General features: G+C 38.2%; 1 protein-coding gene across 4 annotated transcripts in view; it reads right to left on the bottom strand.

Moving 5' to 3' along the window:
• Ac78C (adenylyl cyclase 78C) overlaps positions 1-19,342 on the bottom strand; it is a 202,605-nt gene that overhangs the window by 27,538 nt on the left and 155,725 nt on the right. For 3 of the 4 annotated variants that reach the window (XM_067788196.1, XM_067788199.1, XM_067788197.1), the window contains exons 10-13: positions 18,862-19,023; positions 6,955-7,091; positions 3,586-3,726; positions 1,288-1,873 (exon numbers count right to left, since the gene is read on the bottom strand). In XM_067788196.1, coding sequence (XP_067644297.1) covers positions 1,288-1,873; positions 3,586-3,726; positions 6,955-7,091; positions 18,862-19,023 — 1,026 coding nt within the window. The remainder of the gene's footprint in view (positions 1-1,287; positions 1,874-3,585; positions 3,727-6,954; positions 7,092-18,861; positions 19,024-19,342) is intronic. The other variant, XM_067788198.1, reaches the window with a different exon arrangement.

Genomic DNA, 19,342 nt, shown 5'->3' with positions numbered 1-19,342 from the left:
GGGAGTTACTAGGAGAGTCTGGAATTGAGGCTTAAAATATCCCTCTAAGTGCATAAAGCATTTAGGCACTCCTTCCATGAAACTAAACAAAATTTCTAGCTTAGCGAGAAGATTGACTACCTTGGAGAAATGTTCTAATTTTCTCGATTCGCGTAGTACCTTAGGAAAACTGTTTACCCTCATCTTGCATCTTGAACTGCGGTGTGGTTTAAAGTCTGTGGCTTTCCAGTTCAGTTCGTTTACTTAAAATGTCTTAATCAGAGACGCAGCCAAACTTTTAGAGATTCGTATTGCACTGCAAGAGGTTCTGAATCATTTCGTAAGAATTTCCTAATGATTCCGATCCGTGCGCCACTAAGCTGAATTTTTTAAAGTTTGTAACTCAGTGGACACTATCTCAAAAATTGATACATAATTCCACACTTGCGCAGGATTTTTTTCAGATATAATGATCCGTGTTTCCACATGCGAAAATTTTTGTGACAGGTTGTGTAATCCGGTGTTTAAGTCGTTTTCCACCTGATCCTTCCAGCGGAGTGGAGATCGTCCTCTTTCTCTGCTTTCATAGGCGAGTTCGGATAAAAATTCTTTCATAGGCGAAGCGTCATCTCTCATTCGCATAACATGGCCTAGCCATCGTAGCCGCCGCGTTTTTTTAATTTACTGAACCATGTTGATGTCTGCGTAAAGCTCATAATTAAACCTTCTTCGGCGCTCTCAACTTAGTAACTGAAAAATCTATCTCAAGATTCCTGCTGTTCTGAATATTTTTCAAAGAACTCTTAGTATCTTGACCTCCTATCTGGAAAAAGAATTTGCTAGCCTTAATATTGCATTTTGATTAGGCTAAATCTATATTAAAAGTTTCAGGTCTCTAGATTAATGGGTAATTACTTTAAACTTGTCTACAAAATATCCAAATTCGGAGAGTTTTTTAACTATCACTATCCATGGAGCATCTAACGAAAGTTTATTCCCAACTTCCAAAATTTAAGTTTCTACGATTTTAATAATACCACTTTTGTACTGAAACATGCGGGCTTAGGCCAGGTTTTTCAGTGCGAGTATAAACTCCAGTTAAAGTTGACTAGAGAAAAACCAGCCATTAATGTAAAAAATGAGTTAATAATAGTATACAGGAAGTAAAAATACGTAACATTTCCTCATTAATCATCGTTCGTAAATAAAATTCTGATATTTTATGCATGGCCATCACTGTATGCACTTAAGCATACGCTTGCACCCTACAAACAATACGTAAAACTAATTATGCGTCCTTGTACGTACATTTTTAAATGGAATTTCCGGTGTCCATTCAGTGGTCGCTTCATCCTCTATAATTAAAGCTTTTTGGTCAGAGGTACTCATCACAGTTTGTGCACTAACTGTCGTACCATTCAATTTCAGTGGTGGCGGCTGATCGACCACTGTTGGCGCTGTCAATGTTGTTGGTGAAGAGACAGTTGATAAGCCAGCTGAATTACCAGCAACGGTGATAGCTACAGCACCACCACCAACAACAGAAATGTTACTCGGCCCATTAATGCCATCACCCAAACATGTGCCATTACCCAGCGGTACACCTTCCATTACATTGGGCAATGAGTTCAATGATATATTTTTCTTTTGTACAGCAGCGTATGTTGGCAGTGGAGTGAGTGGTAGATATGTTGGTGGTTGTTGTCTTTCCTGTCGTTCATGTTGTTGTTGTTGCGGTTGATGTGTTGCTACTACACCCGCTGTGGTTGCTATAGATTTGGAACCGATGCTGGCTGGCGTTGTGACAACACTGGGTGAGCTTGCATCACTGCCGCCAGTCGCATTGTTGTTGGCCAAATGTTGACTGCTGCGCGTGCCAAAGCGTCGTTTCGGTCTGAAAAGGATACAAAATAGGAAAGAGAAAGAAAGTACATAAAACAATGTTTAAATGTTAGTATATTGAACGAGTATAAATATTTAATAACAAGTAGGAAAGTAAAGTAATAACAAGTAGGTAGCTGATTTTGGGAACGCAAAAATTTTAGATGTTGAGAGAAGATGCAAAAGGAGGATGACACTGGAAAGTCTCCGCATCCAACAACATATGACGAATGTCATGAATTTTAAAGAAGACATTGACAATACAAATAGCGCTTATACAGCAATAATAAAAAATGATAAAAACAAAAATAGAAAATAAGAAAAATGAATGTGTCGATTGTCCTGTGATATTATTGTGTTTGTACAACTAATTAAATTATTGTGAGTTATTGTTTTAATGTTGAATTTGTAATGTTTATTGAAAATAATGATTACTTTTGTATTTTCATGTTGTTTTGTTTGAAATAAATAGACTTCCTGATGATGACGCGGATGCGTCGAAATGCATAGAAGAGAAAAGTAAAAACTCTTGGTTTTTTCTTTATACATATCGACCAAAACAGCTCCAACCCAGCAAACATTTTCATAAAAAATTTGGTCCAATCAACATATAGGAAATTATAAGTTCGGGTAAAACCAAACAATATACACCCAGCTGTGCACTTGAAATGCTTGTGTTGCGAAATTTCGTTCGGATTGGGAGATTTTTGTTCGACTTGTGGCATTAAAAGTATTTTACAGAGTAAAAAAAAAAAAACAAGTAAGGAAGGCTAAGTTCGGGTGTAACCGAACATTACATACTCAGCTGCCAAATTAAAGCTTGCAAAACTTTTAAATTACATTCTTTTAAAAGTGGGCGGTGCCACGCCCATTGTCCAAAATTTTACTAATTTTCTATTCTGCGTCATAAAGTCAACCCACCTACCAACTTTCATCGCTTTATCTGTGTTTGGTAATTAATTATTGCATTTTTTCGGTTTTTCGAAATTTTCGATATCGAAAAAGGGGCCGTGGTTATAGTCCGATTTCGTACATTTTAAATAAGGCGCGGGTCACGCCCATTTTCAAGATTTAGTTAAGTTTTTTTCTTATCTCAACCATACCACTACAGAGTAGAATATCAGTCAAATGTAGGTAAATACCATAGAGTTTTTGCAAACTTTGTTAGAGTTAGACCTTAAGGAAAAATGTGCGTGGTCTTTAACGATTTTGATTCACTTCGCTCAATCTATATAATTTGGCAAGGATAGTGTATCTACCAAATGCAATGTAATATCTTTAGGTTTAAAGTTTAAAATTTTCTTCTTCTAAATGTGAGTGGTGCCAGGCCCATATTTCAAAATTTTTTTTAAATTTATATTTTGCGTCATAGACCCCCTCCCACATTTCATTAACTTAGTGGTATTCGTTTTTGAATTATCTAATTTTTTCCATTTCGATATTGAAAAAGTGGGCGTGGTTATTGTCCGATTTCGCTCATTTTCAATACCGGTCTATTCTGACTCCAGAACAGGCGGACCTAGTCAATTTTTTTTTCGATAATAATGATTTTAATATGTGAGAGTCTATATCTATTTCGATTCCTTTATATCTGTACATTGAACAGTTATCCAATCAAAGTTATAATACCCTGTGTACAAGTACAGCTGTGTATAAAAAAACAGTGAGTGTCTTAATAATGACAAAAAATGTTTTTAAGTTGTATCTTTATTACGTACTACTCACCTTAACGGTTCGGTGCGCTTTATTAGGTACGTTTTGACGTTCAACATCTTTAAGTGATTGTCTCGACTACCTCCATTGCCCGGCTCCACTTCATATGCCTCATTCAGACACTTCAAAGTAGCCTCCGATATATGAACGCGGCTGTAAAGGGCAATTGAAGTACATACAATAAAATTTGAAACATTGAAGTTATTATTTGCATTAGAGTAAATGTGATATTTTCTCAAACGGACACTTTGGTCCTTGGAAGTGGTTTGGCAAACACCACGAGTGTATTTCTGCCATGAAAAGCCAATCAGAGAAAGTTCATCTGCCTTGCAGATGTCGCTCGGAGATAGTATAGAGTATGTATGTAGGAAGAGAAGCTCGGCCTAGACTCCCCCGGTGGTATATTGGGCCTTGTATTTTTTAATTTTTTCTGTTCATATTCAGAAAAATGTAATCCATATTAAGAAAGTAAGAATTGGTATTCAGAATGTTACAATTCATATTCGGAAAGTATGAGCGGGAAGAAGGGCAGCGGAACAACTATGAGACATTGATAAGCACTGTAAAGAGACGAGATGGCAGTGGGCATAGGAAGCAGATATACCAAATAGAGTTACAGAACCGATTTCAAAAGGCAAACGAAACATTACAGGAGTTCGTGGCAGAATTCGAAAAACTAGCACATTTGCAAATGCGGGCGCACTCGCGAATGACACCAAGAAGGTACAACTTCAGAGTTTTATAAAGGCCAAACAGGTAGACACTATTTTGTGAGCACTGAAGGAACCGCAACAGGAAAATGCCGAGTTATCAAATGTTACAAGTGCCGCAACACAGGTCACTCAAGTCAACTCAATCATTAAATTAAAGCGAGTCAGCCGCAGGTTGACTTTCGCAATGCAAAGCAAGACGATGCGTTATAATTAAGAACACGGCTGTGCCGCCTAATTTCGACTGCGAGAAAGTCTACAGCAGTAAAAGAGAGCTTATAAAGGAGACACAGCAAATACCACGAATATCGGAAGCAATAATCTGGGCAAAGGGGATTATGGGACAAGCAAATTGTGCATTGTTGGTAAATACCAATACGAAAAACCCTGGCTATGACAAAAATATATGGACGTATCGCGGCAATGAATACAAATCACTGATCAAACTTGCCAATGGAGCTCTATTGGGAGTATGCCAAGAAGTTGATGTAGTTTTTACTTGCGAACAGCTCCAGGAGAATGTTGATCTTTCGAGTGATATCACTGCATGGACACAAGAATTAAAGAGATAATCGGAATTAGACAAAACAAGTTCTCATAGAATAAGCAAGCATATTTGAACAGCATTGTTCCAAATCAGGCCCGATCCTAATTGGGAAACACAGATCGAGACTGGTGACGTGAGACCAATTCGCCTAGCTCCTGTTGTTGTTGTTGTTGTTGTTGTAGCGATGAGGTTACTCCCAGAACAAGCACCATTAAGGCACCAGCCCCACCATCTCGGGAACGATTTAATATGACCACATGAAACTTTCAAGGCAATCCCTCCCTCCTACCCCCTAGATCCGTGAGGAACTTGGGGTCGCCAGAGCCTCGTCTGTTACAGTAACAGTATTAGTCACGGGTAAATAGGTGAGTTGACAAATTGTTGCGCTAGAAACGCCTCAAAAGGGTTGCGCTACACAATCCCTTGAATCAATTTGGTATTTTAGTCACCTCTTACGACAAGCATACATGCTGCGGGTATATTATAAGCCCCCCTGACCGGATGGGGGGCCGCCTAGCTCGTCGTGGTATTCTATTGGCTAGGCGAGAGACAGTGAGCTTAATCATACAAAAATGAGCGCCAGAGGAGTAATCGAACCATAAGCCAATTCTTGTAAAAATGAAGGAAATTTTAGAATTAACTACACTCTGGACTCGCTTGGACTTGAAAAGTGGCTACTGGTAAGTAGTGATGAAGGTAGAAGACATGAAGAAAATAGCCTGCAACATAAGAGATGGACTTTACAGTGATGCCCGTTGGACAATGTGATGCACCAGCTACTCTTTAGCGACCTTTGTACTAGGTACGGAAGGAGCTACATTGAAAAACAATTTCGGTGTACCTAGACAACATCATCGTATTCAGAAGGAACATCTAACGAACCTGCTGGTGCTGGTCTGAAATGAAGTCCAAAAAGTGTTCACTGTTTAAAAAGTAAGTAAGTTACTTAGGGCATCAAGTTACAACACAGGACATCTGCACCGCGAATGAAAAGTTTTCAGTAGTAAAGGATTTGCCAAATCCACAGAACCTGCATAAATTAAGAAGTTTCAATGGGCAGTGCACGTATTACCGCTGATTTTACCAAACTTCTAGTACGCTGGCAATTGAAAATTATTGTCCAAAATCATCTTTTGAATCATTGCATCTTGTACTGCCGATCGCAAGGCTATCAGAGAAAGCACATACCTTTTTGTGCCCCAATCTTTGTGAAATTTATTCACTATTTTCCTTAAGTACTCTTCCAAGGATCTATTGAAAAGTTCCACCATACCATCGAAATGAGAATACAATGCAGTTTTCCGAGTTTTACGAATGCCCAATATCTTAAGCATTTCTTGTAACAAAGCGGACTCAAAATTTCTACCTTGGTCCTTGTACACCATACGTAGGAACCCAATTGTTCGTAAACACTTTTGCTGCGATCCTCGTATCGCAGTCCGTTTGGGATTGGTTTTAATTATGGCCATTTGCTGAAATAATTCATAACCGGCAGTACGAATTTTTTCCGCGTTTTCTTGTAGGTAATGTACCAGCAACATCAATTGCGATCTTTTCAAATAGTGCACCTGAGTTATGTTGCTTCATCTGACCATGACTTCGATATTTGGGCCCTTTGAAAACATCGCAGTTGGCAATACACTCAGTGAACAAATGACGGCAACAAACCCAATTGAATCTCTGCATAATTTTTTCCAGCAGCTTCATGATTCCATGATGACCTCCACTTGGGCTGTCATATGGCTCACTGAGAACGTCAGACATCAAATATCCGATTTCTCATACATTGACCACCCTCTGGTGTCTGCGTTCTTATCTGCTGCATACATGTGCGCGTAGCTGTGTCCCGTGTTTAAATTGCTATTGTTTTTGTACATCATTTTTTTACTAATGGCATATTCGCCACAATATATATATATATATATATATATATATATATATATGTTCAGAGAAATTCTATAAAATAATGTCCTATCATATCTAAGTATAAATAACGCGAGTAACTTAAATAAATTTGGAAACAAATTGCTGAGTGAAAGCTAATTTGGCCTTTTTTCTAAAGTTTATTACATAAATACATACATACTTACATTCGAGCAAATATTCAAAAATCTTTATACTCACCCTGGTATACCGCCAGATTCCATATGATTTGCTATTATCACATCGTTGGACCAAACATCGAAATGCCATTTTTTATTGCCTAAAACACCACACATCACTGAACCGCTGTGAATGCCGATGCGCATATTCAAATCCACCTAAAAGTATGCATTAAAGTTTATGCCGTTATAATAAAAAGCGAGAAAGGAGTAGAGACAATGTGAGACAGCAAGTTTTTTGGCGAAATAATTTTAACCAAGCATGAAAAATTCAGGTCAATTGGTTAAATGTATATCTAATCTTTCATATGGCTATGTAGCAAACAATAAGTCAATATAAAAGTAAAAAAATTTTTTATTATACCCAGCTGAGCAGAGTTCACAGAGTATATTAATTCTGTTCGCATAACGGTAATCCGTAACGGCATAAACTAAACGAGATAGATATAGACTTCTATATATCAAAATGATCTGGGCGAAAAAAGAAATTCATTTAGCCATGTCCGTCCGTCCTTCCGTCCGTAAACACGATAACTTGAGTAGATTTTGAGGTATCTTAATCCTGGGAACTCATCTCAGATCCTTATTTAAACTGAACGAAATCGGAATAACCACGCCCACTTTTTCGATATCGAAAATTTCGAAAAACCGAAAAAGTGCGATAATTCATTACCAAAGACGGATGAAGCGATCAAACTTGGTAGAAGGGTTGACCTTATGACGCAGAATAGAAAATTAGTAAAATGTTGGGCAATGGACGTGGCACCGCCCACTTTTAAAATAAGGCAATTTAAAGGTTTTACAAGCTGTAATTTGGCAGTCGTTGAAGATATCTTCATGAAATTTGGCAGGAACACCATGTGCGTTAAATAAAAATTAGCAAAATCGGATGAAGATCACGCCCACTTTAAAAAAAAATTTTTTAAGTCAAATTTTAACAAAAAATTGAATATTTTTACAGTATACTAGCATACCATGCAGACGTTGTTCTGCCGTAAATTTGGCCTATCTGCATACATTTTAATAAGCGTTTTCCGTCTAACTCTGCCCTCCCCCTCTTCACTTTTTCTTAATCCTTTTATTCACTCCTCCCTCCGTCTTTTTCGCTTCATCTCCATCTTCGTCCCATTCTATCTCTTTCTCAGTCTCCTTCTCTTTTTTCTTTTCTCTCAAGTTTTTCTCCTTCTTCTTCATCTCTTATTGCCAGTCCCAGAGGGTGGTATGTATTTTGTTCCAGTCCCACTCCGAGTCTCAGTCCCAGTCCCAGTCCCAGTCCGTCTCTGGTATACTTCCCGGAAAAAAGCATCGTAAGTACTAATATAGACAAATTTATATACAAAATTTCAGGCGTATCGAATGGGACGTATGTAAATAGGTATGTGGGCATTATTAATTCTTGTCTTTATTTCGGCTTCGCATGCATATTTATCAGTTTTGCCAAGTTGATGCGACTATATCGAATATTACAATGAACTTTAGAGCTCTCAGCAACATCTTTCATTTGATATCCATAATACACACATATTCTAGGGGTATCCGGATCCATGTTTTGGCCTATATCTCGAGACCCTAGTCACTCAGCGGTGTAAAACTTACTCTGTATTATAGCACACGTCAACAGCTTCAATTTGATACCCATAATATAAAAACACTTTCGAGGTGTATCTGGGTCCATGTTTTGGCCTATATCTCGAGACCGTAGTCACCCAGCGGTGTAAAACTTACTCTGTACTAAAGCATACATCAACAGCTTCAATTTGATGCCCATAATGTAAAAACACATTCGAGGTGTATTCGGGTCCACGTTTTGGCCTACATCTCGAGACCCTAGTCACCCAGCGACATAAAACTTACTCTGTACTAAAGCACCATTAACAACTTCAATTTGATATCCATAATGTAAAAAAATTGTCTTGGCGTTCACCGGCCCACGTTTGGGCTATATCTCGAGACCCTAGCCTCCCAGTTTTATGAAAATTATCCTGTACTAAATCACTCATCAATAGCTTCCATTTGTTATCCTTATTGTATAAACACATTCTAGGGGTACCCGGGTCCACGTTTTGGGCTATATCTCGAGACCCTAGCCTCTCAGTTTTATGAAAATTATCCTGTACTAAATCACTCATCAATAGCTTGCATTTGTTATCCATATAGTATAAACACATTCTAGGGGTACCCGGGTCCACGTTTTGGGCTATATCTCGAGACCCTAGCCTCCCAGTTGTATGAAAATTATCCTGTAATAACTCACTCATCAACAGCTTTCATTTGATATCCATATTGTATAAACACATTCTAGGGGTACCCGGGTCCTCGTTTTGGGATACATCTCGAGACCCTAGCCTCCCAGTTGTATGAAAATTATCCTGTCCTATAGCACTCATCAACAGCTTTCATTTGACATCCATATTGTATAAACACATTCTAGGGGTATCCGGGTCCACGTTTTGGCCTATATCTCGAGACCCTAGCCTCCCAGTTGTATGAAAATTATCCTGTATTATAGCACTCATCAACAGCTTTCATTTGATATCCATATTGTATAAACACATTCTAGGGGTACCCGGGTCCTCGTTTTGGGCTATATCTCGAGACCCTAGCCTCCCAGTTGTATGAAAATTATCCTGTCCTATAGCACTCATCAACGGCTTTCATTTGATATCCATATTGTATAAACACATTCTAGGGGTACCCGGGTCCACGTTTTGACCTCAAGACCCTAGACACGTATCGAAAAAAAGGTAGACGTTGGCCGATTCTCAGACCTACCCATTATGCTCACAAAATTTCATGAGAATCGGTTCAGCCGTTTCGGAGGAGTTCAGCCTCTAAAACCGTGACAGAAGAATTTTATATATTAGATAAGTAAGTTTTGTCAACATTCAACTCCGGTAATCATATGGTCCAACAAAATACAAAAATAAAAGAAAATTTCAAAATGGGCGTGGCACCGCCCTTTTTCATTTATTTCGTGTAGAATACTTTTAATGCCATAAGTCGAACAAAAATTTACAAATCCTTGTGAAATTTGGTATAGGCATAGATTCTATGACGATACCTGTTTTCTGTGGGCGAAATCGGTTGAAGACACGCCCAGTTTTTATACACAGTCGACCGTCCGTCCTTCCGCTCGGCCGTTAACACGATAACTTGAGCAAAAATCGATATATCTAAACTAAACTTAGTCCACGTACTTATCTTAACTCACTTTATCTTGGTATCGAAAATTTCGAAAAATGAGAAAAATACCATAATTCCATACCAAATACGAAAAAAGGGATGAAACATGGTGATTGGATTGGGTGTGACACCTACCATATTAAGTAGAAGAAAATGAAAAAGTTCTGCAGGGCGAAATCGAAATCAAGCAAATCGACATTTTGGTCGATATCTCGAAAACGCCTTCACATATACAACTAAGGGCCACTCCCTATAAAATCCCTCATTAATACCTTTAATTTGATACACATGTCATACAAACACATTCCAGGGTTACCCTAGGTTCATTTTCCTACATGGTTATTTTCCCTTATTTTCCTCCAAACTCTGAGCTGAGTATGTAATGTTCGGTTACACCCGAACTTAGCCTTCCTTATTTGTTTTTCTTAAACGACTGTGTCAAAACTATCGCATAGCTCAAAAAAACATAAGAAGAAATTTTAGAGCATTTTAAGGCCAAAAAAAAAAACATCACATTTCAAATAACCAATGTCAATTAATGGCAGATGCTTTTAGAATTCAGAGTGAAGAAATGGCTTTCCGCACTGCCCGTGGCAGCAAGATTCGAAAAGAAAGCACAGCAAATATTATTTGTAATTTAGCGGCTCTACCTAGTTCCAGCTGGAAGTTGCAGATCCCTTTTATGCATCAGACTCCGATAAAACGACAACGCGATCCAATTTCGGTTAATCCTAGGGTTTTTTGTGCATATAGATTTAAACCGAGAAGTTTTAACTGAAGACTCTGTGGTTTAAAATAACCACTTTTGGTCTAAAGTTTAAACATAAATGTTTTAGTTCAAGTTTTTGAAGGTTTCAAATATACAATCAAGGGTTTAAAGAACATGTAAAACTGTTTTATTTGTAGTATTTTTTGGTTTCACATTTAAACATTAAGTTTTGAATCTAAACCGTAATGTTTTCGTATTAGTGCTTCTTGATTTGAAAAATTGAAATTTTATGGACTAAAATTTAAATCAAAATGTTGTAATTTAAAACCAGTCGTATGAGCTCCTTTCTTTTTAAACTTTGCAAGTTTAAATAAATAAGTTTGGTGGGGAATAGTGACTTGATAGAGCGTAGCATTGACCTTAACCCCTACCCCATCGGAACGTTACGTAATTTATGGTTCGCCCCATTGGAGCTCATCTTAGTTTGGCATGGAATTTTTTAACCACAGAAATCTGAAACAGAAATAAGTTCAGTTAACAGTAAAAACAGAAGGCAGTAACATTTTCAGGCGGACCTTTTGATCAGATTTGCATACGCACAAAACCGAATCTCTCCAAAGGCGTGAAGTAATGCCCAGAATAAGAAGCCATAAAAACTAGTATTTATGATGTGAATATATAAATTTTGTATGCGCAGCATAAAAAAGGAAATAAGAGAATGAGTTCGCAACTTTAAAATGATTTAAGTCCTAAGGTAGCTGGCTTGTAAGAATATGGGGAATGAAAGAGCAAACTAAAATTTCATAGTGCGACCTTAAGGGAATTCTAGGGATTTATATTTACTTCAATATGCTACATTAAAATAACATAACACCCCCTTTGATGGATACTTAAGAGGGTTGCTTTAAGAACTTTATAATGGTAGGCCAGCTGGAGCTGTACATTTTCCAAAGAATAGGCAACTCTAATTCAATTATTACAGGATGCGGGAATAGTAGCTTGAATAGCAGTCGCAAGCAGAGTGTACCAAGAAATTTAGTCAGGTTGATCGCATAGCTCTACCGGAACCCATAGATGATATTATAAAAGTGTGAAAATGCTTCGTGAAGGTTGGTTTTTTAGTATTAGCAAGTGGCTAAACGGAATCCCCGCAAAGTTATTTCCTTGCGAGAGTGATTATCGAATTGGCCAGCACTATCCCTGCGGGCTATTTAAAAAAGCAATAATCTACTTAGTGTGTAGACATCCTCAACCTGTGAAGGTGGCAACGGCCAATGCATGAGCTTGGACCGATGTCGCGATCATAAATATTCTTAGCTGGCATACCGAGCACATGGTGTGGAGGACTAGAAGTTGATGAGTCCTTCTAACGCCAGTGCGTGTGCCGGAAAAGGAGGGGCGCGAAGAGGTCAAAAGCTGGTGCTCGGAATTGCTTCCATTGATGCTACGTAGTTGGTAGTGATGTGTTGGAGCGGCCGCGTTAGCTGGAGGCGCTGTTTGGTGTAGGCAACAGCGGCCAGATCTGGGCAGCATTGCTTCTAGAAGGTGGCGGAGGTAAGCTTGAGTGTGAACCGCGGGTCGTCCTTGAAGTCGAGCAGTAGGGAGCCACAAAAGCTTCGTAGACGTTTCGGGGACAACGAGCGTTGGGTTCTAATACAGACCAGCCTAAACGGTGCAACCATCTTTACACGTGACAAACTGACAAGAGTATGACCGTGTGAGGTCGATTATTCTCCGGAATGTGCAGCAGAGTTACGTCCTGGGACCGGTTTAAGGTTCAACACCTCCCCGCAGCAAAAGTGTATGGAGCAGTCCAGCTGCAAGGCGCTGTTCTGAGGCTGAAAATTTGTGGGAGGGACGTAAAAAATTATTTGGGGTTACACTGAAATGACAGAACGAGCTATCGTAGGAAGCGTGAATACTAAGGACAGTGTCTCCTTCAACCAAAAGCCACTAGTTAAGATTTTTTGGGAATTAATGAGCTTAACACCGGTAAATAATAACTGTTATTCAATAATTGTTATTTAATTATTATTTTTGTTTATTGGGAAGGCCTGAAAAGAAGGAAAGAATTACTGCCATATTGTGACATTACCATTTCGATAACCGCCACGTCATCACCGTCAGGCAATTTCGTAATGTTTTTTTTTGTTATTTAATTCAACGTTTCCGTCAGGTTTTTTTTAGAAAAATAAGATATGGCAAACAACTAAAATAAATTTTTGTTTCTTCTCAGGCTTGGAGGATGTATACGCAGATATAAACTAACCTTAAGATATTTAAGTAGATATTGCCCCGCAGGAAGCCAATCAGCTTTTAAAAACATATCTGGCCTACTCAGGTATCAGATTCCGGGGCTTGGCGGACGATATAGCAATAATTGTAGGGTGTAGATTCGAGAGCGCGATTTGTGATATAATACAGAGAGCATCAAACATAACGAAGAGATGGTGCGCCAGTATGGAGCTTAACATGCACCCATCAATACGGCCAACTCCCCTTAACCAGAGGAAGTGCCTTTTTAACCCTAAAACCCAATAACGATAGATGGCGTGGCAGTAGCAAATGGAACCGAAGTAAAGTACTTGTCACCTTTGACACCAAGCTCTCATGGAAGCAATACTTTTACTCCCTGAAAGGCCACGATGTCCAATATTGTATGCAAATGTTTAGCAGGCAAATCATTGGATGGATGTATACCATGATAGTAAAACTCATGACAACCTATGGCTAGATAGCCTGGGCATCGAGAACTGGGGTGTGTGCATCAAGGGGCTATGCATACTCCGCTGCATATATCAATCAAGCAGTTAGTCAAGCGAAACCTCCTGAATATTGCAAATAGGGAATAGGAAAACCCCAGGTAGTATTTCACAAAAGATATAAAGAGGAATTGGGACATTACATAAAATGCAGCAAGACTTGGCTTGAAAACACCAGACAGGATTGGAGTTAGAAGTATACGCCAGAAGTCAGTGTGCTGTGTTGAACCTCCAACGCCGATACTCCAAGAAAACCATTGCCATACTCAGCGACAGCCTCACTCAAGGCAATTTCGGCGTGCGAAATAAAGTTAGCATTGGTCTCGGAGTGCGTGGAAAAACTAAACCAACAAGGACCTTACAACGTTGTATTGAACGGAGAGGGAGGGGGGGGGGGGTAATGAGCAGGCGGACAGCCTGGCAAGCGAGGCAGCGACTGCACGACCTATTGGCCCTGAGCCACTTCTGTCAGTTGGACTATTTAGGCATTTAAGACACTGAAAAGAGAAGACCACTGGCGAAATGCGCCAAGTTTAAGACAATGAAAGTTACTGTTAGGAGGTAATAGTACAAATAGCTATAAGGCAATCATGGGCCTTTCGAAAAAAAAACCAATAATTCTAACAGCTATTATTACAGGACATTGCAGTCTTAATAGCAACTTGCAGAAATTAAACTGGCAATCGAATGACACATGCCGATTCTATTAATGTTCAGCGGAATGAGCAGGACATATCCTCTTTGAGTGTAATGCAATCTCAAGACGTAAAGCCAAGGGTTTGGATTCACCATGGCCACAGCATTTCCACATTCAAATTTTCAAGCCAAAGGAACTAATAGGCTTCATCGTGGACGTTGGTTTGGATGATATGCAGGAGATGAGGATACAATAGAGAAATGGTGGCAGTGTAAACCTCAACAATTATCTATATATCTACTCAAGTGCTGATGACATTAGTGCAGCCATTAGCTTGTAAGGCGCGCTACGCCTTATGCGGCAGTTACCCACGAACGTACGTAGAAAAAACGTGTCAGCTGACACGACCTATCTTATGAGTGTGCAATGTAAACGAAAACTCACCGACGTGCAACGCCCGTACGTACGTAGCCCGGAACGTAGAAATCAAAACAATTTTGATTTTTTCCGTAAGAACGTGTCAGCTGATCGCTCTCTCACTAGACAGAGTTGCCTAGTAAACTTTTGTGCGCTAATTTTTGACCGTTTGCAATTTTATGCAAAAACGCCTAATTAAAGTTTGAAAAATTGTGGAAATAATTCGAAATAATTATGTAAAAGTGCTGATTATAAATATTTAATCTATTTATACTTATTTAATATGTATTCCGGCCTTTTACAATATCAAAAATTAAATTGGAAAAAGTTGATGTTTCCATAAGCATACATGCAAAATGGTCAATGGCAACAGTGCTTATCTGTAAACAATACACACACAAATATGTTATGTACATGTACACAGACGCACACATTGATTCCTACGGGCTTGAGAGTTCGGTCAAACATGCTTCGTACGACAAACGTCCTTACGTACGGCACACGTCGGTGGGTAACTGCCGCATTAGTTTCTTCTTTCTTTATCAGTCGATTCTACTATGCGTTATAAAATTTGTTTTCTTAAATTACCATTACCGCTTCGTTTTGTCTGAAAGGAATCCTAAACGCATTAAAACATAATTTGGACGGCTGCCCTACAAAACCTAAGATCCTTATAATTCACAACAAAATTTGCTATTAGCAAGACTACCGTTGTGGCAGGAACATTCCGTTCAGGCTCACATACAAGCTCTGCATCAAAGAGCGCATACAAACACATAAATACTTACATACTTACATTAACGCCCCGATTCTGAGCGTTACCGGTAAAATAGTACCCAGTCATTTTGTAACCGAATATCGTTACCAGTTCTTTTATCCGCGATTCTGGCCCAAGGGGTAACGCTGTCATCACTGAAAAACTCACCAGTGTCTGTGGAGAAATTTGAAAGGTAGTTTTCTTCTTTGGTCCGTTTGGACCAAAAATGGTACCTTCCAACCCCATTTGGTCCGCTGGTTCCTTTTCTTCAATTTTGATCCTTTTTAGGCAGTAGCCACGATTGGTACTTTTCTTTCTTTTTCACTCAAGTAAAAATTCACAATATTGCCCAAAAATTCGCCACACTCTCGTTAGCCTCCATATAATTTTGAATTTACTTCAATGGAACTCTCACCATAAAAAATTGCTTAGTCAATAAAATGTACCAGAACAATAACATTTAACCTAGGACCTGGCATTAAAAAGAAACGTGTTGGCAAACACATTGTCGTTAATAGTTGATGAAATAACCAACTAATAAAAAAAAATTCTTGTTTTATAATAATATAAATAACGGCTAGATATTTCGATCGGTTATACAACACTCTGTAAAATATATGAAAATAAAAATTGCTTCTCGCCTAGCATAGCTTATAGCGAGCACTCTGCCGTGAGCCAAGCACTTTCAAAACTTGTACAAAGAAATTCTATGCATTACTTCTCGTTTGACACGCTGATATTTAACTCTTTCTCACCCAGTTCAATGAGTTCAAGGAATTCCAGGACTTTTGTGGTGTTAAGCCACGCAAAGTAATTGAAAACTAAGTATATTGGCACAAGAAATATTTTAACTCGAAGACAGAAGGAAGCAAATGCAAAAGAGATGTGATTTCGGAAGAAATGTTTTGTATAAAATTATTCCCGTAGGTGCTAGCAGAAGTCCTGAGGCCTGGGATCAAAACTCGCACTTACTGAATCTAGGCTCTGATATAAAGTTTAAACGTTAAGGGAAAAAGTAAGCATCTATAAAAAAAAGGCACTAACAAAATTGCCTAGTTTCATTTATGATTTACTGAGTTTTCCACATACATAGTTCGGCAACACCAGAACGCAAATTTTGAACCATTTCTTACTAAAACCTAATACTAGGTACAAACACACGCCATATTGGCAATTTATACCATTTGGGCAATTTATTACGCAATTTATCATATAATAAATTGTAATAATAAATTGCCAATTTAAAAAAAATTGCGAAATAAATTGTTTCAAACTGTAAATACAGCCTTGTAAAGTGTGTTTATTGAGTAGATTTAAACGTCAGTTGCGCATGGCTCAACTATATGGTTGGCTCATCTCATCAGCTGATATTATTTTTTTCATTTCACTGGAGTAGGAATTGTCAAAAGAGGATGGCAAACTCAAAATGAAACCAAAACATTGAACACATTATCTTACAACACACAAAAATTTCAAAGTTTTATGTTTTCATTCCATTCTATTCACCTAATTCAACACGCACATTTTGACATTCTGAACACAGGTATGTTGTTGCTGTAGAGATGAGCCAACCGGCCATCAAATTACTATTGTGTAAGCTAAATTGAGTTGTATGAACACCACTCAATTTGAATTGATATTGCCTCAATTTATTTTTCTGTTTGAACATAGTATAACTGCACTATACATTTTATTGCATTGCAATCAAACATAATGCTAGAACCAAGAGCTTTGTGACCAAAACTAGGTTCAGAACGTTTGGTTGGTGAAAGATACAGACTTATCCTATGTCAAAATATAGTACAATTTTTGGTTGCATGCACATATATTTGTTTGTTCAGCTTGAACTAAAGGAAAGTCTTCACTATGTTTAGTAAAATTTTATATGAAAACATCCTAAAATTTTGTATTTTATACTAATAAAATAAAACAAAAATGTGGTCCTTTTTTTCGATGAATTTCGGTCCCAAATGAAAACATGGTGTGGCAACCGTGTTCGCTTTGTCCGAAAATGTCTCACTTGTAGATACGAGGTTAACGAATAAACGGGACGATGTGTATATGCATATTATGCATTATAAGTTTCTACATGGGTATATTGTAATTTATTCTGTGAAAGTACATAATGTAAACAAATATGCATAGCAAGAGGCAACACTTTTTTACTATTAGCTTTACTTATTTGCGCTTACAGTTCTTTATTTTTCAGTTTTGCCTCTTTCTAAACAACAGCTGTCGTGTGGTTACATCGATGTTACCTCCTATTTTAAGCTGAAGACATTCGTGCTTTATCGGTAACCGTATCGGTAACCTTTTCACAGCTGATTCGACCAACCTTATGAGAATCAATTGAATCGATTATTGGTGCCGCTAAGGTCGTAACCGTATCGTAGCCAACCAATTGGGTTTTGGTTTACCGTCGTAACGATAAACAGCTGATTACGTTAGGGATATGGATACAGCGATACGACATACGTCACCAATGACTCCAGCTTTAGTGGGTAAACAATTATCCGCTTACGCGGGTAGAATACCAAAAGGGTGTAAAAGTTGCCACATGATTTCGTTACCCTGGTGAAGAATGTTGTTACCACACTAGAATCGGGGCGTAAGTGGAAACATATTTTGCTAAGATGAAACGGAAGTGCAATGTGGTCTGCAGCACAAAAGCCTGCTGAATACATCCGCATTGGCACAGAAGCCATAAATTGCCAACATTGCTGGTGCAGAATTTTGAAATTTTACAAGTTCTGAGCCTTTAGGACTTTTATCGATTACACTTGGTAATATTTTGGTTTGTTTGGATATTCTTTTTTTTGCCGATTTTTGTGTTTAGCTTATTCGTAAAAGAGTTTAAGCGTTAAATTTCATATTTTTCTGCACTTTTGTAAAATCACATTTGTTTACTATTTAGTCATTCGAGTAAACTTCAATGTGTATGCATGCGTGTGTGTACGTATGTATGTAGGCCTGAGTGGCTGAAATTCTGTGTAAAAGACAATTGTTTTATTGGGTTTGTTGCGCTGCCATGACAAAACGCATTGAAAGTGATTTACATGCAAATGAATTGTCAACATTGGCTCTGTTAGCTCGAGTCCTTTACTATGAACCATAAAAATAAAATCTCACTTTCCTTTAACGGACAATGGACTGGCATACTCACACACGTGCATACTTTTCTCATGTGCACATTCATTTCATTGTGTGTTGTTTTTTGCTCGCTTTGTATTTGTGTTTGGTTAGTTTTCTTACTCACACTGCTGCTCATAATATTGAACTCAACTTTTAATATGAACACTTTCTTACAAAAACACATGACCATTCATATAAGAGAACATACATAAATAAACATATCCAATTACTACAAGCATCCCGTTAAAAACCAATCACATATATATACAAACATACAATATGTAATTGCAATATTAACGTGTCTGTAAAAAATGTAAAAACTTTTTACTTACATGTGTATGCAGACGCACATCCTTAATGGCCTTTATCATATGTAGTCCAGTCTCCACACTGCATACCGCATGATCCGGTCGGGTCTTCCAATTGTCGCTCTCGAATTGTGACACACAATAATAACAATCGCCCAAGAGTTTCACACGCAAACAGTGATTGTCCTGCGGTTGTGGCCAAATGAAGCGAAACAAAGCAGTGACAGCAATAAAAGGGAAACAACAACAATAACAGAGTGCAGCAATGTCCAGACAAAATCGGAAAAATATAAAATTTTTGTATTTTTTTATTATTTGTGTCTTATGTCTTATCTTTAACGGTTGTTGAATAGCTCGCGGAAAGTGTGTGCATGTGTTTTTTTTTTGCAAATATACCCACATTAGGGTGTTTCAGATTCAGGTGTTGTCATGAAACTTGGAGGTTGCTAGATGGCGCCGGGAACGTGATATTTAAAAAGCTCACCCGAATTTGGAAATTTTAAAA

This window comes from Eurosta solidaginis, chromosome 5 (genome assembly GCF_040869045.1).
Source record: "Eurosta solidaginis isolate ZX-2024a chromosome 5, ASM4086904v1, whole genome shotgun sequence".
Lineage (NCBI taxonomy): Eukaryota > Metazoa > Arthropoda > Insecta > Diptera > Tephritidae > Eurosta > Eurosta solidaginis.
Note: the sequence above shows the minus strand (reverse complement) of the source record. Positions and strands in the feature narration are given on the sequence as shown.